The sequence below is a fragment of the Temnothorax longispinosus genome, chromosome 6 (genome assembly GCF_030848805.1).
Source record: "Temnothorax longispinosus isolate EJ_2023e chromosome 6, Tlon_JGU_v1, whole genome shotgun sequence".
Lineage (NCBI taxonomy): Eukaryota > Metazoa > Arthropoda > Insecta > Hymenoptera > Formicidae > Temnothorax > Temnothorax longispinosus.
In genome coordinates, this window is record NC_092363.1 from 16,220,807 (window position 1) to 16,244,884 (window position 24,078).

The 24,078-nt window shown below is 39.4% G+C and overlaps 1 protein-coding gene across 1 annotated transcript; it reads right to left on the reverse strand.

The window, feature by feature from the left end:
* Window positions 1-198: 198 nt before the first annotated feature.
* LOC139815283 (uncharacterized) lies at window positions 199-13,670 on the reverse strand. Its single transcript, XM_071782089.1, has 3 exons — window positions 13,113-13,670; window positions 12,717-12,769; window positions 199-751 (listed from the first exon to the last, which is right to left on the reverse strand). The coding sequence occupies exons 1-3, from the start codon at window positions 13,195-13,197 to the stop codon at window positions 485-487; spliced, it is 405 nt and encodes a 134-aa protein (XP_071638190.1). The 5' UTR covers window positions 13,198-13,670; the 3' UTR covers window positions 199-484.
* Window positions 13,671-24,078: the final 10,408 nt, after the last annotated feature.

A 24,078-nucleotide genomic window follows, 5' to 3' on the forward strand; every position in this document is an offset into this window, starting at 1 on the left:
TCTCTGTATAAAACAAATCGTTTTATGCTACGATAAATAAAAAATATAATAAATGTAAGTGCGCATGTGTGCGTAAATAACAAGTATATATTTTGGAAAAAAGAATTCTTAATCGTTTTACGATACTTGATCAAAAACTACTGCGGAATTAGGATATGTAAGTATAGAGTAGAGGAGAGAAAATAGACAAATAAAAAATCATGATGAAATATTATATTTACAATTTACAATATAAAGAATAAACAAGTGTGGACTGTATGGGAGCGAAAGTAGAGGAGATATTGTATGTCGATAACGCATCAGTTTCTTCAATTAAATTATAGCTTAGAGCTTAGCAGATTCATCGGACAGAGGTCAATTTGGTTCGGTTTCCAGCTTCTTTTCGAGATTCAGGATTCAGCATTACAGTAATTGAGCCCAGCCGATTCAGCGTAAATATAAGTCATTCTGGTCATTCAGCCTTCAGCCTTCAGCCTTGAGCCGTTCAGCGTCTTCCTGCGATGATAGGGGCGGAATACGCGGTCGCCGGGAGAGCGGAATAAGCGGAATAAGCGGGATAAGCGGAATAAGTCAATGGTGCAGCCGCTACGTATGGGGCGGCTATGGCATGATTGATGGCGTGTGCGTTGTAACTCGTGGCGTAGGTTCCGACTGTCAGAGCCGCGGGCACCGCCGCTGGAATCGCCGGAATCGCTGGAACCACTCCGGCGGAGCAGACCGAGCAAACGACCACGAGAGCGCCAACAAGAACCTTCAACATATGGATTATATATTATATTATACATATAGAAACTAGAAACCTCCTCTATTATTTCATTAACGTCATATTAAATACGGGTATAGGTATACAAGTAATTAATTGCGGAGAAACTTTCAAAGTTACTTTTACTTTATGTAAAAACAAATTATGTATCTGGAAGATTTTATATGTATACCTTTAAATTTAAATGGAAATGCGTGTACGTGTATATATATATATATATATATATATATATATATATATATATATATATATAGAGGTATGTATGTATGTATATGTATACACACACACACACGCATACACATGTTTAATCAGAACATGTATATTTAAATATATATGGAGATATTTTCTTATATATTCAATATTAGTAAAAGACAAATATAAATATTCATTAACAAGTTTATCAAGAACACTCATGTGTTTATTACATCGAAAGATTAATTTCTTTTTTATTTATTGATGTTATTGAGTATTATTTAATAGGGCAACACAAAAAAGATATTACTTACAATTAATTATGTTTATAGCGCGAAAACATACTATATATCAAATTATATTGAGTAACAAAATAACTTACAAAGATTTTGGTCATCATTTTAACTGCGGTGCGTAAGTGATTGTCTCGCTGCGAAAACTGCGATGCCTATTCTCGATTACTTGGGTCTCTTTTATATACACATCGTGCCTTCCCTTACGAGAACAAAGATTCTCCCACCGTGAGCACGATTTGTTGTACAACTCACATGCGGGGGCACATCCGGAATAATTTACTATGACCGGTCTCCGTGAGTCCGTGATCGTGCCGCATTTTCATTATCACTCAAGTCCTCCCTGATACGTATCTTGTCTAATTGTGAGATACATATATGACACGCTCTTTAATAATGAGGATAATAATAATGATATTTGTATACACATACATAAACTCAAACACGTAAAATCGATAATTAATTATTCTGCTCACAAATGGATGGATGAGTCGACATCACGTACATGTATGAGTCGATAATGCAAGTCGATATCCATCTGTCGTAATTGTGTTACCGTCATTGATCGCTTTCCTTGCGCAAAACCTGAATGCGTAATCTAAATCTCACTTTCAAAAAATTTGCAGAATTTGCAGAATTCTATCGTGTTTTATTTTATAGTATAATTTACTAATTTATTAACTAAGTAAGTATATATTGAACGGAAATGCAAAAGTGCAATCTCGGAGTAATGTAATATATCTTCTTTACAATTCTTTTGCTTTTAAAATTGTGGAAAAAATTATTTATGCTCAATTATTATTTTCTTGACCTAATATTATATCTAATTGTCTCCTATTTTTGTTCCCTTCAGAGAAGGGAACAAGAGATGTAACATTTGTTAATGTTTGTCGCATTTCTATTTTATTTCCTATATGAAGAATCATTATACACCCGCGTGCGCGCGCAATGTGTGATTCCGTGATTTAATTGTAAGATTTCAAGAGAGAATATAAGAGAGGTATTATGTATATACAATATTTCATTCTTTTAAAGAGTTAGTTATACATATAATACGTATATGTATATACGTTCTTGACCGGATCTCTTTTCCGATCGGCACGCTTCTTTGTGAAGAGATATCAAAAGGATAGAACGAAAGCCCGGGATCAACGATCGAGCCTTCGTGCCCTCGAACGGATGCTTTATTTTACTTTATGCAAACGATCGCCGGGATTTGTTTTTGCCGTGTCATCGTCCATCGTCGTCGTGACGCGCGATCAGAAGCAGGATATAGGTATCTTCCAAGGTTGCGAGATTGCGATGTGGTTCGGCGAGATTCGAGTTTCCAACTCGTGCAGCCGCCGTCGCCGCCGCCGCCGCCGCCGTTCGCTCAAGTAATCAGGCTGAAGGCTTTCGATGCACGCATCTCTTTCTTGTCCCGTTCGTGCAGGTTGATCGTCGCAGGTTGCATCTTGCGCAAGAACGCGAGAACCTGGTCCTGGTCCTGGGTACTCGAGAATCCGGAGAATCCAACGCTAGGCGAGGCGAGGCGATTCCTCCTATCTAACGATATTTCTTCGACATTCGATCGTTCGATAACAATCACTTTCGTTTCGGTGTCCGATGTCGACCGCCTCGCGGTCATGTCTTAATTCTGACGCACTTTCCTCGGGTACGTGATCCACTTGCCGAAGAAGCGTTACGTTACGTAAATCGTCAGGTATCTAGAATTCTAGATTATCGGTGTGCGACCCAGAATGTCACGCTAAAATCGCGACCAGTATTGCAATGACGATTTTGGGCTTTGGGCGTGATCCGAATCGGGAATATTTCGGGATTATAATTAACTCACCCCCGGCCCCCGAAACCCCCTAATCGAACTAACTAATTTATTAGATTTAAACGTATTTAAGTTTAACTAAGAATAATGAAATAAAATGCTTATTTTCTCCAAGATGTACGAGTACAATATTAGATTGGATGTAAGTAAAAAAATATAAGTTATAGAAAGGGGGAGGGAAGGGAACAAACATAATCATTATGTATAGGACGATATGGCGATAATATTGTAATATAGGAGATGTAACGTACCGGCAAATTTCTCAAGATAAAAAATGAATTTGATAATATAGCTTCAAGTGAGGTGGCGAAAAGACAAAAAGAGCTCTAGGTTCGTCTTTTCTATCCAAATCCGAAACCATGTATACGCGACAGCCTTGATAGAACGATAGGCTGAATCCCACAGGTCGCTTGTCTCTGTATCCGAGATATCTACTCAATCGGAATTATGTAAACGAGAATGGCGCGGGTCGCGTTACGTAATCCTCCCTGCTGCCTAGGTACGTGGTCGAATACAATGTATGGCAAGGTTGCGCGACAGGGAAAATGATTACGTGGAACGCGTCCAGCGTCCAGATCGGCTTACGGCTGATGGCTAACGATTAGCGAATAGCTCTATTCGTATAATACGTTAGATGAAATTAGCAGTCGTCGAGCGTACAAGTCCCATAGATCCTTGGATTCGTACATGTTATTCCGTTCCGTCGCGCCGCGTCGATTCGCTTGAATCTTGCGATCTTGCCCTCGGCGCGCAAGACCTCGCGTTAGACGTTAGATGGTCAACTCTGAATCCTTGGAGGCCTTGGAGCGCCGCGTTTCTCAATTCCCGGGTATGATCGAGAGACCGAATATAGTTTCAACTTCAACTCGCGCGTCTTTGGGCGGGTACAAGTAGGGAAAGATGGAACGCTCAAGAGAAAAATGACAGATGTAAAGCTATCGCGACTATCGCGAGTCGCGAATCGCGAGATGCATGAGGCCCGTAAAAGGAAGAAAGGAAGGAAGGTAAGAAAGAGATAACGAATGAATGACATTGCGTGTTTTTTTTTTAGAAATTAAGGCATTTGCGGACAATGCTAGTGGATATCACATTGCAATTATCAGATTATCACACTCGTCACTGTTTCGCTGGCTATTAATCCAAGGTCGTTGAATTGTTGCGAATCTGCAGTTGAATTGTTGTGACGAAAACATCGGCGCGCGGCATCGAAAGGAAAGCCACTTGACGATGCTCGTCGTGCTCGTCGAGAGAGAGTCGTGCCAAGAGAGAATGAGAGAAAGAGGCGCGGTTGAGACGCGGTGCTCGTTAACCAGGAGGTGGAGGTACCGACGGCCTTGACGAAGTGCCAGATGGGGGTCGAACAAAGCGCTATAAAGGCTTTTGCTTTTTCACTCGAAAAGCAGAACCCTTTCTTTCCTCGCTTCGAGTATAGCACTCTCGATACTAAACCGTTCAACATGTTCAAGCTGGTAAGTTTCTACCAAGGAACTAAACGCTTCTACGCGCTAAGCGCCTTTAAAATTATTTCATTCCTCCGTTCAGTATAATATAGTTTTTAATAAGAATATTATTCATTCTTAATCGTGATCAATTATCATTTATCATCGTTTCACATTCTTTACAAAAGGTAAGGCGCGCACATAAAATCTGTTAGAGAAGCGCGACTGTTTTCTGCTTCTTACCTAAGTACTGTTTTTATTCACCATTTCTTTGTACGTGTGCTACTGATAAACGCGTGTAAACATATATTAATGCGTTTCTCTCTTTCTTCTTTTTTCTATGAACCATATCGCGTCGTGATATTTGATATTCGCTAATAAACGTTCGATTGAATAATTGATAATGATTCGATTTGTGATTGTTACATTTTCTAGTGTATTCTCTCCGTTCTTTTGACTATCGTTTGCGCTGCACCCGCACCTACGCCGGGAGCAGTTTTGGCGGCACCGGCGGCAATCGCGGCAGTGCCAGCTCTGTCAGCACTGCCAGCTCCGATCGTGACGGCCAGTAGCAGCCAAGTGGTCGCCAGGAATTACAACACGCTCGCCGCGGCTCCGCTCGCCGCGGCTCCGATCAGTCCGATCGCCTACGCTCACTACGCTGCGACGCCCCTGGCAGCTTACGGCACTCATGCCATTGCACCTGCTGCGTACGCTGCCTATTCCGCACCTGTCCTACTGTAATTGTAAATTGTAATTTGTATAATTCATTGAAAACCGAACTCGACTCTATTTCGACTCGATTCTGCAATTGGATTCGAACTTAATCTCAAGTGATGTCAAGCTTTTGTAATATATCCTGGTTTCAATAAATCCAATTTTTCCATCTCAACTTTTATGGTATTCTTATCCTCATAATCTGCATCTACTTTGTTGATTTACGATTTACATATTTCTGAAAAGATTTCCTCTCTTCTCGCTACTCGCTACGGTCAGATAAAGCTTTCTTATTTAATCGTAAGAATAAACTTTATTTTTAATTCAGTCATTGTGATATATTTTAATAACATTATCATTAGCTTTTATCATATATTTAAATATTATTATATAATAATATTTATACAAGCACGTCAGACGTTTTTGGTGTAAACACATACAAACGTGAACGGCGAACGCGTATCTTATATGTATATATCTCTCTAGAAATCTTCCTTCGCTTAAAATGAAGGAAAGCGAGCACTCGAATAATATACGTGATACGAGTTTAATTCGCTTAACAGAAAAGAGTGCCCTAGGCGGTTTATGTCAAGCAGGTAATCAAGGAAATAAAAGCAAATGAGAGAGAGAGAGAGAGAGGGAGAGCGAAACTCGTTCGCCCGAGATCGTCGCGTGGCCTCTGCTAGTATAATTTTCTCAATACGGTCAGTCCTGTTTTGGTACTTAGTCTCCCTTCTTCTCGCTTAGTTAACCGGATCTCATCAACCAACGGAGAGAACTTCAAGGTGACGCCCGCATATTTTTTTTCAAGTTCAAGTTCGTCGAGTCCTCTGTCGGTCTGTCCGCGTGCGGAACGCCGCACGCCGCGCCACACCGCCTTAATCGGTGCTACGCTTGTCCGCTCGAAATTATATGGACCGATCTCTCTCTCTCTCTCTCTCTCTCTCTCTCGATACCATCAATAACAATATGTTAAACAGCGCGCTGCCTTCGGTTAGCCTGATTAAATCCCAATTAAAAATAACATGTCAACAATATGAAGAAATAAATACGATCTTTTCCACCTAATAGTTGTCGCTTTTAATTGATCCTCATCTCTTTGATTTGAAACCTTTAATGGCAATTGGTTGCTTTATGTACAAATTAATCCGACATATGATAGTGCTAATGACAGCATTGTAAAAATATTAATTTTTTATAATAAATTACTTTATACGCGTTATATTTACTTTCTTAATACTTTGTGTTAATTTGGATGCACGTACGAGTTCGCTTTTTGCTTTCTTTGGCTTACTTCTCGGATATTCATCATGGAAAACGAAAAGGTGAACGAAAATATAGACGAAAACGAAAAAGAAACGCGCGAAACATCAGATATGTTTTTTTCTGTATGCATCTCTACGTGCGTTAAACGTCGCCTTTGACGTAATGAAAGGAAGCAGTTTAACTCTCGCTAGAGGAAATCGAAACGTGGAAACAAAAATCTCGTTTTGCTCGTTTTGCTAGGCAGCCCCATGCGAACATAAAACGGGCCGATAAAACTTCTTTAGTCGAAAGTAAATCGACACCTACTCGTGACATTAAAAGACTAACAATGAGGGTAAACAGTCATTTCGATTCTTTTTCCCTCGACTCTCGACTCGCGAGAAATGCGGCAGTTCCATTCTTATTTGTCATTATGCAAGGATGCAAAGTACATCTGTCAATTGGACAACGCGCCTTTACTTGTAATGTAATCTTGCATTTCACGCATTGACAACGCACTGGTGCCATGATTGACAGCGCACTGGTCGCGGCAGGAATGGCAGGATCGAAGAATAAATAACAGAGCGCAAGTACATAAATTAATCTGTGAGATGTTACAGTTGGTGAAGAGGTGTAACACCTCTTCACCAACTGTAACATCTCACAGATTAATTTATGTACTTGCGCTTGTTATTTATTCTTCGATCCTGCCATTCCACGGTTATCCACGGTGTGGATAAACTAATATAAAGCGGAAACTATACCATTATTTTGCCTTCCTATTGTATTATTTTATTTTAGAAATTGTGTGTCATTATCAAACTGGCAATCGACGTCACACATGAGTTGACGTGATCGTTGACGGAAAAAGAAACATCTTTATTTCACCTCTGAAATCTCGACAAGGATGTTTTACTTACCCTAATCCCTAAAATGTGTTGCGTCCTGCGGTCCTGCATCAGACGAGAGAGGGGAGAGGGAAAGAAAGGGAGAGACGCGCGGAGACGTAGAGACGTGATTGACTCTCAATAAATTTCAAGTTTACATAGGTAAATGTTCGGGGAACATTTACCTATAATTGCGGGGAATGTTGCCGAAAGTTCAAAGCAAGTAAGGCTGCTTTTCTAAACTGATCAAATCGACATGTAGGCGTGAGTGTATAAATACACTAATTAATTTAACGCATCATGATAAAAGCTAAATGCAGTTAATTAATATCAGCGTTACTTGAGAAATAAAGTATCGATATCTTGACAAGTTTGTTAGATATAAATCATGATCCGTCAATGCTAATGATAATAATAATTAATCATCGATCGTCTGCGATAATCCGTTATTTGCAATTTTTTCGAACGAGTTATTAAACAAATGTTTAAGAAACATTTATTGAAATAAATAAGTAGAATTAGGCATACATCAAAACAAGGCATTACGTGATGATTTCCAATTGTAAGATTCAAAACTTCTGTACGTGATATTTGATGTCTTATAAGTTAGCGAAACAAAGTGAGCAGAATCGATTCTAATTAATATATTTATTTGTTGCTCATTTGTTGCTAAAAAGTTGCCAAAGAAAAAAATTTGTTGCTCTGTAAGTTTTCTTAAAAAACGATGTTCCGCTAGAAGAAGATTAAGTTAGCGTGACAATATACATATAATAACAAAATTACACATAACAATAACGTAAGAATTTGTTGCTAATTTGTTGCTCGCAAAATAAGTGTAAATAACAGCGAAAAACCTCAGCGTGCGGACAGTTATAAGAGTAAAGTATCAGAAAAAAATTTGTTGCTTGTTTAAATTTGGTGCGTATTGTCTGAATTTGTTGCTCTCGAAATATCCGAGTTCCGAATTTGTCGCTTGCAAAATAAATATAAACAATAGCGGAAAACCTAAGCGTGCAGCTAGTTACAAGAGTAAAGTATTAGAAAGAAATGTTGCTCGTTCAAATTTGGTACTGGCGTATTGTCTGCATTTGTTGCTCTTGAAATATCCGAGTTCCAAATTTGTTGCTTGCAAAATAAATATGAACAATAGCGAAAAACCTAAGCGTGCAGCTAGTTACAAGAGTAAAGTATTAGAAAGAAATTTGTTGCTCGTTCAAATTTGGTACTGGCGTATTGTCTGCATTTGTTGCTCTTGAAATATCCAAGTTCCAAATTTGTTGCTTGCAAAATAAGTATAACAATAGCGGAAAACCTCAGCGTGCAGCTAGTTACAAGAGTAAAGTATAAAAAAAAAATTGGTTGCTCGTTTAAATTTGGTACTGAGATTTTTCGCTATTGTTTGTACTTATTTTGCAAGCAACAAATTCGGAACTCGGATATTTCGAGAGCAACAAATTCAGACAATACACCAGTACCAAATTTAAACAAGCAACAAATTTTTTTCTGATACTTTACTGCTTTGCTCTTATAACTGTCCGCACGCTGAGGTTTTTTGCTATTGTTTGTACTTATTTTGCAAGCAACACATTCGGAACTTGAATATTTCGAGAACAACAAATTGAGACAATACGCCAGTACCAAATTTAAATGAGCAACAAATTTCTTTCTGATACTTTACTCTTATAACTGTCCGCACGCTGAGGTTTTTCGCTATTGTTTGTACTTATTTTGCAAGCAACAAATTCGAAACTCGGAGATTTTGAGAGCAACAAATGCAGACAATACACCAGTACCAAATTTAAACAAACAACAAAATTTTTTGTAATACTTTACTCTTGTAACTAGCTACACGCTGAGGTTTTCCGCTATTGTTTATATTTATTTTGCAAGCAACAAATTCGGAACTTGGATATTTCGAGAGCAACAAATGCAGACAATACGCCAGTACCAAATTTAAACGAGCAACAAATTTTTTTTTAATACATTACTCTTGTAACTAGCTGCACGCTGAGGTTTTCCGCTATTGTTTATATTTATTTTGCAAGCAACAAATTCGGAACTCGGATATTTCAAGAGCAACAAATTCAGACAATACGCCAGTACCAAATTTAAACGAGCAACAAAATTTTTTGTAATACTTTACTCTTGTAACTAGCTGCACGCTGAGGTTTTCCGCAATTGTTTATACTTATTTTGCAAGCAACAAATTCGGAACTCGGATATTTCGAGAGCAACAAATTCTGACAATACGCCAGTACCAAATTTAAACAAGCAACAAATTTTTTTCTGATACTTTACTCTTATAACTGTCCGCACGCTGAGGTTTTTCGCTGTTATTTACACTTATTTTGCGAGCAACAAATTAGCAACAAATTAGCAACAAATTCTTACGTTATTGTTATGTGTAATTTTGTTATTATATGTATATTGTCACGCTAACTTAATCTTCTTCTAGCGGAACATCGTTTTTTAAGAAAACTTACACAGCAACAAATTTTTTTCTTTGGCAACTTTTTAGCAACAAATGAGCAACAAATAAATATATTAATTAAAATCGATTCTGCTCACTTTGTTCCGCTAACTTATAAGACGTTGATATTTGTCACAATAGAGTCTTTAAAACTGCTTTACATAAACAATCAAAACAAATCTTTATTAGTAGATTATTATATAAACATTTATTAAACTTTCATTACAAGTAAATTACTAATCCGTAATTCTAATAGAGAGAGAGAGAGAGAGAGAGAGAGAGAGAGAGAGAGAGAGAGAGAGAAAGAGAATGCAATATTATAAAATTAAAAATTTATTCGCAAAATTGATATTACCCGATAATTATATCACCTATAGATGATATTATAGATGAGTTAGATAGCATTTTGCGATATATACATAACAGGTTTATTTTATTTGTCGAGAAGCTCTTGTGGAGTACATAAATATATGTACACACTACACAGTACATATACTCCTATTGGCATATCCAATCCCAGAGGCAAAAAAGGAGAGTAGTCTGACCACGCCTGGCCGTCATGGGCCGTCATGGGTGACCTTGAAGAATCATCACGCCCGCCTCTACCCCATATTAATGTACGATCGCGCAACAAAGCTCCATTGGTTGGCAGCAACCGCCAACTACTAAAGAAAGAAATGGAAAAAGAGGAAATCGCGCGGCTTAGCGCACGTTCGTTTTCCGCTTGAGACAAGGCGACGCCTTCTTCGAAGGTGCGCTAAGAAAGCGCAAAAGAGAGGTCGGAGCTGGAGCTGGAGCCGGAACCGGAGTCGGAGCCGGAGCCGGAGAACTGAGAAGGGAGGTAGAAGTAGAAGTAGAGGTAAGGAGATTCACGGTCGAGGGAATGAGGGATTTCTTGCTCCTATATAAGAGGTCGGACGTCGTATTTTGGAGTATTATCGTACTGACTGCTAGCCAGACATATACGAGCTCCAAGATGTTCAAACTGGTAAGTTAATTGAGATTTATCCTTTTATATTTTTCACCGTGTCTATTTCTCTATCGAGGAGATCAAGCTCGGTGACGTCTATTTTTCTCGCATGTATATCACGTATATATTATATACGTATAATTTAGTTCCGCGCGTACTGTATATAATATCGACTCGTATAATATTTCCGCGTTCGTGTCTCGTCATTCGTCATGTCCTTTTCGATCCATCGCTGGATCAAAAAGCGTACGCGAGTCTCTTTACGGGTAATTCTGCATACACTCGCCAGTTTCGCAAAACTATTGCAGATTCATTTCCGTCGCTCATTGTCAGAGAGAGAGAGAGAGAGAGAGAGAGAGAGAGAGACGCATCGCGCGAAAGGACTCTACGTATCGTTGAGAGATGCGCCATTCTAAAGCATGTCAGTTATCAGTCATAAATGCCCGATGAAACACCTAATTTATTCCCAAGTTAATAAATTTAAAACAATTCTGAAATAAAATGTATATTAAAAGTTGGATAAGAAGGGTAAGGTGTATCTCTCGCCATCTCATCGTTAGATTGCAGTCATTTCCGCTGTAAAACGATATCGAATTGTTATATACCGTGTCGCGTAACACACAGAATTTGGCTCTATCACTATACGACTATAATATTAGATATAAATTATCATTTGCATTATCGTATATACTATCATCTGCAACAATATAATGATAACAGTATAATATTACTACGTTAAATAAATATGACTCATTGACTCATTGTTACAGTTGTGCTTGTTTGCCGTTTTGGCATTTGCCGCGGCTGCGCCCGCCCCAGAGCCCGCACCCGCACCCGCACCAGCACCAGCACCAGCACCCGGCGCGATCATCGGCGCCCCGCTTGTGACATCCTACAGTGCTCCCATCGTTTCCGCGCCGTTAGCTTACAGCGCGTACAGCCTACCGACTTACAGCGCGTATTCAGCAATCCCGGCCTTACCGTACGCGTATAAGAGTTATGCAGCCTACGTGGCCTAATCGTCTAAATATCCACCAGGAGGACCAGGCATCGGAGATTAAGGACCACGTTCCATGGACACACACATGGATCCACAAATTGACCGATCAACACCCACGAAGTCTTTTCCAAAAGATTTTTTCAACCGCGGATTTGTTTCTCCGCGGTTCGTTCTCTTTATCCCCTTAACTCATTCGTTCGAATAACTCTGCCCTCGCATTTCATTAGATCCAGAATCAATAAAGCCGCTTAAAAGCACGTGTGTATGAGTGTTTCTTATTCGATTCCACCGCCACCCCTCACATTCCACCCCTTATTCCCTCTTGTACGATTTACTTATACATGGCATATATATACCTTACATACTTAACGTATAAGAAAGATCGTTTTGTCAGGACAAATTGAAAATCGAAATCTACATTGAACTCGAGGAAAGAATTTTTAAATTTATACATACGGCGTGTACACGCCGTTTCATAAAGGCTGTCTCAGAAACGCCCGAAATTATTTCTTCGATAACGCCTAACAATAAATAAAATAAAATTTTATTTCTAATCTAATTGTAAGACTTGATGAGCGAAATATTAGAAAATTACAACGGCCTATTCTTTTGTGTGCTCGATCATACGCCTGCAGGATATAGAACCTCTTCTAAGCTAGCAGGACCAAATCGGCAGAATCAAACCGGACCTATCAGAATATTTATTACTCATTTTGTACTACGTTGTACCACTAATAACAATTTTTTATCCCGTGCCATTTCGGAGAAAATCGTGGCGGTGCTACCTTAGCATTAAGCTAGAAAGACCACAAGAAAAAAAAAATTAAATACAGAAATTTGAAGGACTGAATTTTTACTCATTTGTACCATACAAATAAACTTAATATATTCATTCCTTCTGCTAAAAAAATAACTCACCGGCCGATGCGCAATAACAGCGGAGTTGTAAGTTGTTGATCCCCTGCGTCGATCTGTAACATAGATAAATATTTTTACATTAAAGCCGTGTCTAAAATAATAATCAATACTTGAAGTAAATAATTATCGCGCCAGCGATTTCATATTTCCGCATTATGAGTGCAAGTAATATTATACGACCGTGCGAATAAGAGAGACGCGATGTCTCTTATTGCATATGCCGGAGCTGGATCGAACTCCGATCCGAAATTGCGCCGGAGTTAATTGCGGTATCGTACGAGTAATGAGTATGATTGTAATGGACGAAGTCGCGCTTGAGAACGTGGCGGAATCTGCCATCCGTCACAGAGGACTGGCAGGACAGCGAAATAATGAATGCACAACAATACTACTCACCCCACGGTTGCTCCGCCGCGCGCCGTCGCCCGATGCCTCCCCCAGGCCCCGTTCTCCTCTTATCGATCCTCCTCCGTTGGTCCATTGTCGCACTCACTCACGAGCGAAAATCGACGATATCGTCTCTTATGATCGGCGATCGCACGACCGGCGATACTAAAGGCACGGCACTCCCGGTATTAATCTCGCGACGCGGCGACGGAAGAATTACGTCGCGAGAATTGAACGCGATTACGCGGCCTTTATCCGTTCCGAAAACGATGAAAACTTTATTCTGAAGCTGCGCGACACAACGCGAGACGCGAGTCAAGTTGACGGTTGAGAAAAGCGAAACTGATTATCCGAAAAAATGTAATCGGTATCCGTATGCGAGGGGCGCGGGAGTAACGAGTAACGACACGTCTGACTGTCTGACGTCAGAACAGGTCACGGGCGCCGCGGTAAACATGAGTAGTGGGGATAGAGTGGGGGTAAGGTGAATACGGTGAATACACACGGACCACACGGTGCGGTGCGCGCCAGTGCGCGGTCGGTTAGTTCGGTATGCCGGGTGCCGGGTATGCGTATCGCATAAAGCCTACCCCTCTCTATCTCCACTGCTCATGTTACCACGGCGCCCGCGGCCCGTTCTGATTTCTGATGTCGTTGCTCGCGGATCGCACATCGCAGAGTAATATAAGTACGAATCGCTAGGACCGATTATTCAGATTACAGAAAAGTGTGAAGGCCGGTTCTAATACAATCAGTCGTATGTCGCCTATGTCGGATGGCCCAATGAGAGAATTTCTTTTTCGATAACGAATTTTTCTCATTGGACCATCGGTTACGTTCCGCCGCGACATCCGAGGTATAAATCGCATTCGATTATACATTAATTCGGATACGCGGTCTCACTTTTCTCGTTGTGTCGCGCAGCTTCAGAATAGAATTTCCGTCGTTTTCGGAACGGATAAAGAACCCGAAATCAAGGCAATCACACACATAAATGCATAGCTTAGCATAAGACCAATGAGCATCCAGCATAAAGTCGCCATATTGATTTACATAAGATGTTCATTGGTCCGTCCAGCGTCCAGCGCGACGCGCCCTAATATCATATATGTCGAATGTTTATTAATACATGTGCTTCGCGGAATTAGATACGGATGCCGAGGTATATGTCGCATTCGATAATAGTGACTTTCTATTACGTTGTTTTGGACTTGGACGGTTGATTTCGCTTTTCCCAACCGCGCGTCGCGCGTCAAAGCGCGGTCGTGCGCGCCGCGGTAAACACGAGTAGTGGGGGTAGAGGAGTGGTATCGAGGCGTGCTGACGTCACGCATACCGAGCGCGCACCGTGCCTAGTTACCTGTAGCCCCCACTTCGTCCCTACCAAATAGTGTGACGAGAAGCCGTTAGCCGCGGCGCGGCGCCCGCGTCCCGCGACTCCCGCGCTCCAGCCTCCATGCATCAGTGCAGAGCGCGGCTTCTTCGTCATAATCAGTCGTAATTTTTCCGTTGCCGTGTAACTAAGTAGGTACGTGCCGCGTCGCGAGATTAATGCCGGGAGTGTCGTGCGAAGTGTTGGAAAATATCGCGGAGATCGCGCGATCATAAGCGACGATATCGGTCGATTTTCATGAATGTCGTGAGTGAGTGGACGCGACGCCACGGTTGCTTTTGGCGAGTCAAGTTGGCCGTGCGATTTACGAAATTCCGCCATGTTCGTCTACCTGCGGGACATCGCGGATCGCGGCACGGGCTGACGAGCGCGGCGTCGAGCGGATCGTACAGCTTCTTTGCCGTAATTTTTCCGTCGCCGTGTAATCAAGTACTCGCCGCGAGATTAATGCCGGGAGTGTCGTGCAAAGTGTCGAAAATATCGCGCGATCATAAGCGACGCGATCTTATCGTCGCTTTTCGAGAAAGTCGCGAGTGAGTAGTGACGCGACGCCATGGTTGCTGTTGGCGAGTCCGCGAGTGAAGTTAACAGTGCGATTTACGAAATTCTCTCCGCCATATTGTCGTCTCCCTGCGGGACATCGCGGCACGGCGTCGAGCAGATCGCATAGTTTCGTTCGTAGCTGCTCCGCCGTAATTTTTCCGTTGCCGTGTAACCAAGTACGCGCCGCGAGATTAATGCCGGGAGTGTCGTGCAAAGTGTCGAAAATATCGCGCGATCATAAGCGACGCGATCTTATCGTCGATTTTCGTGAAAGTCGCGAGTCGCGGTTGCTGTTGGCGAGTCCGCGAGTCAAGTTAACCGTGCGATTTACGAAATTCTCTCCGTCATATTGTCGTCTCCCTGCGGGACATCGCGCCCGCGGCACGGCGTCGAGCAGATCGTATAGTTTCGTTCGTAGCTTCTCCGCCGTAATTTTTCCGTTGCCGTGTAATTAAGTACGTCGCGAGATTAATGCCGGGAGTGTCGTGCAAAGTGTCGAAAATATCGCGCGATCATAAGCTACGCGATCTTATCATCGATTTTCGTGAACGTTCGTGAGTGAGTGCGGAGTGCGCCAACCGGCCAACGGAGTACGGATTAACGCTGCAACGGAGAAGGACCTGGCCGACCTGGCGAATCGTGGAGAGGAGGAGGAGGCCTGGCAAAGGCATCGGGCCCCGACGGAGCAACCTTGGGGTAAGTGTTCGTTCTCATTTTTAAAATTAATTATTTTTTTCTATTTATTCGCGTCGATTTATCTCGGATAAGCAAGAAATAATTTGAGAAACCGAACGTTTATCTAAAATTTTATAAAAGTTTATATTCTCATAAAGGTTTTTCTCAGGAAATAAGTAAATTATATATTAGTAAATCTAATTAAAAGACGACGTAGACGTGACGTTTAAAAATTATTTTTTGAAACATTGATTATTTTGAGCGTCTATTTAATATGAATCTTTCATTTTTGTGTTACAGAATCATCGGAGCAACGTGGCTGACTAACTCCGTCCGTTGCGCATCGGTCGGTGAGTGACTTTTTTATAATGATCACTTGATATCTGAGGTGAGATTGGGTGAGATCAAATAATGTTTGCGATTTATTTCGCGGTTCGGTTCGTGGTTCGCGGTTCGCGATTCGGATTGTACTAATTTTTTTCCAACATTGATTTATTTACCTATTGATTTATTCATCGTTTGATTTTTTAATTTCGGTTACATATATATATATATATGTCTCTTTTTTTCTTTTTTATTTTTTGAATTGATAGCAAAGCAAAGAATACAACGACCATACCTACCGGTCCGACAAAGATCAAGGTCTTGCCGGTCTTACCTCGGGGCTATCGTGAATTTATAGTCGGCGCCGTCTTTAGATTTGTAGAATTCGAACTGGATATCTATTTGTCCCAACATTAGTTATCCGGTCCATTGCTACGATTATTACAGCTTTTTTTATTATTATGTCGCTGCGGCGTCGAATAAAGTCGGGATTAATAATCGCGGACAGCTCTCTCGGTTTAATATACATAACGCCGGTTAATATTCGTCGCGTTTGTAGCTTTGTATAAATTTTACGTCCGACATTGGCCGAACGCGGCCGAAAATATCCGAGATTTTTAGCTATTGCGTCCATTGCGCGTCAAATGCGCTTCATTTCTCGTCATCAACCCCCTTACCCTCCGTTTGATTTTTTAATTTTGGTTGTTTCGTGTACATTATGCTATTTAAATTCAGATATTCGCGATCAAGATATAATCTCGACGATTTCGATTAAAACGCGGTTAATATATTCTTTGCATTCTTTGAGTCGGGACCGGCCGTTTGGTTGCCTTTACCTTTACCTAAACTTAAACGCATAAAAATCTACAAACAAGCGCAGTTCTCGTGCCTCTTGTTTAAGACATTTTCGTTATTTTTTTTTTGGAACTTGCAGCTGAAACTTATCAAAAATATATTTTAAAAGAAATACCTAATACAGATTTCTCTAAACATTTTTACGTAAAATGTTAATATTTAATTATTTAAAGTTTAAAAACTATTAAATTTAATATATCTATAAATGTGTAAAACTTAAATTAAATGTATATAATTATTATTATAAATAATTTGGAGAAACATAAGTTTGTCAATTATATTTTTAATATTCTTTCGTGTAAAGAACGTTTAAACACATTAATCGGATTTTAAATATTTTATTCAACTATAATATATTCAATGTTAATGGTTGTTAAGGATCGAACATAGCACGCTCGATGTAAGCATCGGGCCGCGAGGCTGACCGCTACGTGTAAAACGGCAAATATTCTGTGTGCGTGGTTTCATGCGCGGCATTGCCGCCCAATAAGTTGTTAAACCCGAGACGTTCTTTAACACGTGCCCCTCCGCTCAACCGCTCCCGAGTCGCCAAGAGCGGTCAACTGCTATCTTCGAGGGTGACCTTCCTGCTCACCAGGTGAGCTCGCCTCCGATCACTATCATCGCGTCGCGTTCGCGATCGTCGTCTGCTTCGTGGACAAGATCTCCGTCGCAAGGGCATCAAGTCGATGCTCTTGCCAGATTTCCGTATCGCTTTTGCGGCAGACAACAGATGAATCAAGATTTTCGATCGATTCGAATTCTGACAGTGTACGTGAAACGGTCGTTCGACATCGAGCCCCGATGCAATTCATTACTGGCCACGGAAGTCGTTCTCTTATTATGTCGAGACTCTGGCATTCGTCGATTCTTAGTATGTGTATACAGATGGTCTATTTTTGACACAAATGAAATACTTTTATCACACGTACGTTTGCCAAGTGACCTCTTAAGCTCCGAATATGAACAGTAGACGGAAAACATTGGCTACAATAGGGGCATTTATAATGTGGTGGTTCAGTTATTTTAGTGAACAAGTTTTGTATGGAGGAATTTTCGTGTAGAGGTATATAATTTTCTATTAGTTTTTTGTTTCCTTCCGCAAATCTCTCGAGGATTTGTAGGTCTTCGGCTGTCAGAGTGCGACCTTCTTTGCAATTATGGGGGTATAGAGTTCTCTGCAGCATATCTATTAAAGATTTGTAATTCTTCACCCGAAAGAGTCCGACTATATTACTGCTCGATATTTTTATTTTCGAAATACCACTCCTTTAATTTTCAACTTCGTATTTGAAATTTTATATGCAGTGCCTGCATAAAAATTTCGTACACTTTTATATTATTTTTAATACAGATTTTTTTAACAGTGCATATACTATTGGATTTTTAGCACTCGGGTGGGGAATCCGAACGCAGCCCTGAATGATGCTGGCATAAATCGCGCTCCGTTGACATTGCTATGATGTCATGTTGTAAAATTTTACAGTCTTAATTAATATTTAAATACTGTCTAACATTCTTTTTGTAATACGTTAGCTCGAGTTTAAGTGCACAAGCAGATATAGTTTCCTAGAGATATCAAACTGTTAGAAAAAACGTGGTCTAAATTTTTCAGGTAAAGAATAAAAATTGGTAATATGGAATACACATTGGAAAGACTACTGTGATTCCATTTTACGTAGTTGCTATTCACATATTTCATTCATAACTGTTCTAAGAAAGAATTTTCAATTTAATTAATTTATTTCTATCTATTAATGATATTTATTTAATTTATTTACTTACGGGAAAATGTCATGTTGTTTTCAAAAAGAAAACAAAAAAAATGATTTAAAGATCCAAATTTTCAAACATCTTTTGGGAGATAAACTAAACAATAAATGTTATACAAAGAATTTCTTCCGTATATATTTATGCAGTAGAAAACAAATGATTCTAACAATTTTTGTGCTTTGCTAATCTTAAGTCGTTCACTTTTGGCTTAATTAAGAGGCTAGCGAATAGCGCAGTGTAATTTATAAATATAAGAGTACTGTAGGTGAAATAAGAACTGCCGAAATTCAGTAGCTTTGAATCATTCGCCTAAACTTCTCGTGCGAACTTTTTTGGACAACTATGTGTAGCTATTGTTAGTAAACGCTCGGAAATATACCTTTTTGTTTATATTTAGTGCTCTTGGTTTAAATTTTTCACCAATCCATGCAGCCAGTAAAATATCGGTTCGGTTCCGGTTTCGGTACATAAAAATATTTAATAAAGGTTTCGGTTTCTCTGTTTCGGTTTTCTAGCTAACAAAAGTATCGGTATTGCGCAAATTAGTTTTTTCGGTTCCGGTTTATTAAAATTTTTTTATTTGAAATTTGTATTAAATTAAATTATTTACATATTATTAGTTTTTTATTTAATGATTTACTTTTAATACGTAATTAGGATAATAATTGTATCAATAATTATGTGCAAAGCATTAATGGACTTTAATTTAAAATTATAGATCTATTTTTCACATATATGTTTTGTATTTTGACAATTAATAGTCCTGAGTGATGAGGAGGGGAGGGAAGTGGCTGACCACTTTTATTTATATAAATTACAAAAATATTTTTTAGGCTCTAGTAGAATCTATCCATTTCCGAGCCTATATCCTTTTCAAGGCAATAGATTATAATATATGCGCAACTTACAGTTTTTTTCCGGTTCCGTTTTGTTAAAATTTTCTTGAAATTTTTATTAAATTAAATTATTTACATATGCATACTGCGTGTGCCACTGTAAAGTTGGCACCTCCATTTTCAAAAATCGTCTGAATGTATCTTTTCCAGAAGAAACCTTTCCCCAACTTTTTTTTTCTTTATTTTAATGAATTTTTGACTCAATGTGTTCCGTACAGAACATTGCCAGCTTTTTTTATCCGCGGTTCTACAGTACGGGTAATGCTCAATGATATACGAATAGATGCCATTCAATACTGAATAAAGGTTTCGGTTTTCTAGCTAACAAAAGTATCGGAATTGGGCAAATTACAGTCTTTTCGGTATTGATTAAAAAAAATTTTTTTATTTGAAATTTGTATTAAATTAAATTATTTACATTTAGATTTATATTTAGAATCGGTACTTTATTTGCCCCAAGGGGCCTTAAAGGGCGTTTTTAAGGAACGTACCCAAATTTTTACATATTCTCTATTCCCATAAAAGAAACACCTGGCCATTGTGCGACTTCACAAATTAACACCCACCCTCCCTTTCTCTTTATATATTTCTAGGACCTAGACCGAACGAAAATATCGGTTCGGTTCCGGTTTCGGTCCATTAAAATACTTATTTATAAAGGTTTCGTTTTCGATTTCGGTTTTGTAGCTAATAAAAGTATTTTTTCCTGAACCGTGCGCGTAAAAATAAATAAGTTTTTTTTCCACGTGTCACAAATAATTAGTTTTTTTGGTTCTGATTTATTAAAATTTTCTTAATGAAATTTTTATTAAATTGAATTGTTATTACAGCTTTTTTTATTATTATGTCGCTGCGGCGTCGAATAAAGTCGGGATTAATAATCGCGGACAGCTCTCTCGGTTTAATATACATAACGCCGGTTAATATTCGTCGCGTTTGTAGCTTTGTATAAATTTTACGTCCGACATTGGCCGAACGCGGCCGAAAATATCCGAGATTTTTAGCTATTGCGTCTATTGCGCGTCAAATGCGCTTCATTTCTCGTCATCAACCCCCTTACCCTCCGTTTGATTTTTTAATTTTGGTTGTTTCGTGTACATTATGCTATTTAAATTCAGATATTCGCGATCAAGATATAATCTCGAAGATTTCGATTAAAATGCGGTTAATATATTCTTTGCATTCTTTGAGTCGGGGCCGGCCGCTTGGTTGCCTTTACCTTTACCTAAACTTAAACGCATAAAAATATACAAACAAGCGCAGTTCTCGTGCCTCTTCTTGTTTAAGACATTTTCGTTATTTTTTTTGGAACTTGCAGCTGAAACTTATCAAAAATATATTTTAAAAGAAATACCTAATACAGATTTCTCTAAACATTTTTACGTAATATTTAATTAATATTTAAATACTGTCTAACATTCCTTTTGTAATACGTTAGCTCCAGTTTAAGTGCACAAGCAGATATAGTTTCCTAGAGATATCAAACTGTTAGAAAAAACGTGGTCTAAATTTTTTAGGTAAAGAATTAAAAATTGGTAATATGGAATACACATTGGAAAGACTACTGTGATTCCATTTTACGTAGTTGCCATTCACATATTTCATTCATAACTTCCGAAAAAAGTACTGTAGGTGAAATAAGAACTGCCGAAATTCAGTAGCTTTGAATCGGTAACATTCGCCTAAACTTCTCGTGCGCGAACTTTTTTGGACAACTATGTGTAGCTATTGTTAGTAAACGCTCGGAAATATACCTTTTTGTTTATAATTAGTGCTCTTGGTTTAAATTTTTCACCAATCCATGCAGCCAGTAAAATATCGGTTCGGTTCCGGTTTCGGTACATTAAAATATTTAATAAAGGTTTCGGTTTCTCTGTTTCGGTTTTCTAGCTAACAAAAGTATCGATATTGCGCAAATTACAGTCATTTCGGTTCCGGTTTATTAAAATTTTTTTATTTGAAATTTGTATTAAATTAAATTATTTACATATTATCAGCTTTTTATTTAATGATTTACTTTTAATACGTAATTAGGATAATAATTGTATCAATAATTGTGTGCAAAGCATTAATGGACTTTAATTTAAAATTATAGATATATTTTCACATATATTTTGTATTTTGACACGTAGTATGAGGAGGGGAGGGAAGTGGCTGACCACTTTTATTTACATAAATTACAAAAATGTAGGATTTGAATAATATATTTAATATTATAATGTGTTGTACAGCAGAGATTGATAATCGCATCGACAGACGCATTGCACGTCGTAACTCGCTCGCTGTTCGGACTCGACTTTCTTTATGCTCCGCTCGCCGCCGCATAAACAAAAGATAACACCGCTTATCGATATTCTTATTTCGGATACTACTTCTCGGCCATTCTGCATGGCATTCGCTTTCGAATACTTACTCTTTATTCGCTCTTACTGACTACTTTGACTTTCAGTCTCGTAGTCTTCTTCGTCACCTTCTGATTCTACATCGTGTAGCCACAGCTTCATAGAATCAGCTGCTGTCCAAGTCTCCTAAAGACCCTCGAGTCTGCAAGTAGCAATTAATTCTGCTGATGAGAAAGAGTACTTTACTCTTGAGACTAATATTAGGACAGTTCTATTAGGAGCTGTTTGAAGCAGAAGAGATGAATATATTAAGTTTATTTGTATGGTACGACGTAGTACAAATTCAGTCCTTCAAATTTCTGTATTTAATTTTCTTTTTTTCTTTATTTTCTTGTGGTCTTTCTAGTTTAATGCTAAGGTAGCAGCGCCACGATTTTCTTCGAACTGGCACGGGATACAAAATAGTACAAAGTGGGTACTAAATATTCTGATAGGTCCGGTTTGATTCTGTCGATTTGGTCCTGCTAGCTTAGAAGAGGTGGATATAGAGCTCGGAAAGTATGTAGGTTGACGCAATGTTCTTAAATATACGCGTACAATGCATACGTATCTCGAAGGTATCATCGATGACGTGCAAACGAACGCGTTGTTCCACGTTAAAGGCACGTACGTCAATGTGTATTATTTTAAAAAATCCTTTGAAATGGCTCTCACGTAAGATGGAGTTAGACAGATCCGAATAAATCTATCGAGTATTCCGTGTAACTTGTATAAATCTACAAGCCGTTTGCCTCGTAAATGTATTATTCAATGGCATACTAAAATTGTTCATTGTAAAATTTATTGCAAAAATGCATACTTACCATTGATTGTTACAAGACGTTGAAAAAAATGTTTCTCGAAAATTGTGTTTGAAATCTATATCTATTTGGATTTTCATAAGAAATTTGTCTATCTTAATTATGTATTAATTATGTCTTAATTATGTTGACCTGCAATCGGGTCGACAAACGGATGACCCTGGATGACCCTAATATGGCACCCCTTCTCTTCCGCTCTTCTCCTTCCGCCTCGGAGAAACGTAAAATCACCTCACCCCTTTTCGTGCGCTCTATATCGTATTATATTTTGAATGCAGGGAAAATTTCTTAATGTTCGGATTTATATATATCAATCTCTCTGATCCAGATTCTACGTATTGATGCACTAGTACACATGTATGGTAGCGTGTCAATCTGCTCTCTCGTGTTAATTTTCCGATGAAATGTCATGCGTGACGTGTCCTTCCACCCCTTAAGCGTTCTCTACATAATTAAGGTAGACAAATTTCTTATGAAAATCCAAATAGATATAGATTTTAAACACAATTTTCGAGAAACATTTTTTTCAACAACGTCTTGTAACAATTAATGGTAAGTATGCATTTTTGCAATAAATTTTACAATGAACATACCTACATATGTATATTCGCGACGCGACACGACCGACGTCACGGCAAGGACATCGAGCTCAATACAAGTCGAATCGATGGTATCGAAAACTATGGGGGGGGGAGGGAGGGAGGGAGAGAAGCAAAGCAGATCCGCCGGGTCGCGTCTCGCATCCCCCATTCACTTGATTCACCCGATTCACCCCGTCTCGTCCGTGCCTCTGTTTAGCGTCCAGCCTGCAAGGGCTACAGGCTACAAGCTGCAGCGCCTGCAGCCATCTAGCCAGCCAGCCAACCAGTCGCGTCTCGCGTCTGGTCGCTCGTGGTCGAAACGAACGCTGCGTGGTTGAAGCTGGGAGCTGGGAGTTCATCGATCTTCTTTTCATCCCGACGCGATGTCCCGATGTCCCGCGATGATGACGCGATCGTTACGTCACGTCGTCGTCATAACGACGAGCCAGTCCTCTCTCGACCACGCACGCCCGATGGGAAACTGGAACTTTGACCTGCAATCGGGTCGACAAACGGATGACCCTGGATGACCCTAATATGGCACCCCTTCTCTTCCGCTCTTCTCCTTCCGCCTCGCGCCTCGGAGAAACGTAAAATTACCTCACCCCTTTTCGTGCGCTCTATATCGTATTATATTTTGAATGCAGGGAAAATTTTGGGAAATATCTTTCGCGGAGGAGAGAAAGAGGATAGGTAGGTAGGTAGGTATGTAGGTACGTACGCGCATTGCAGT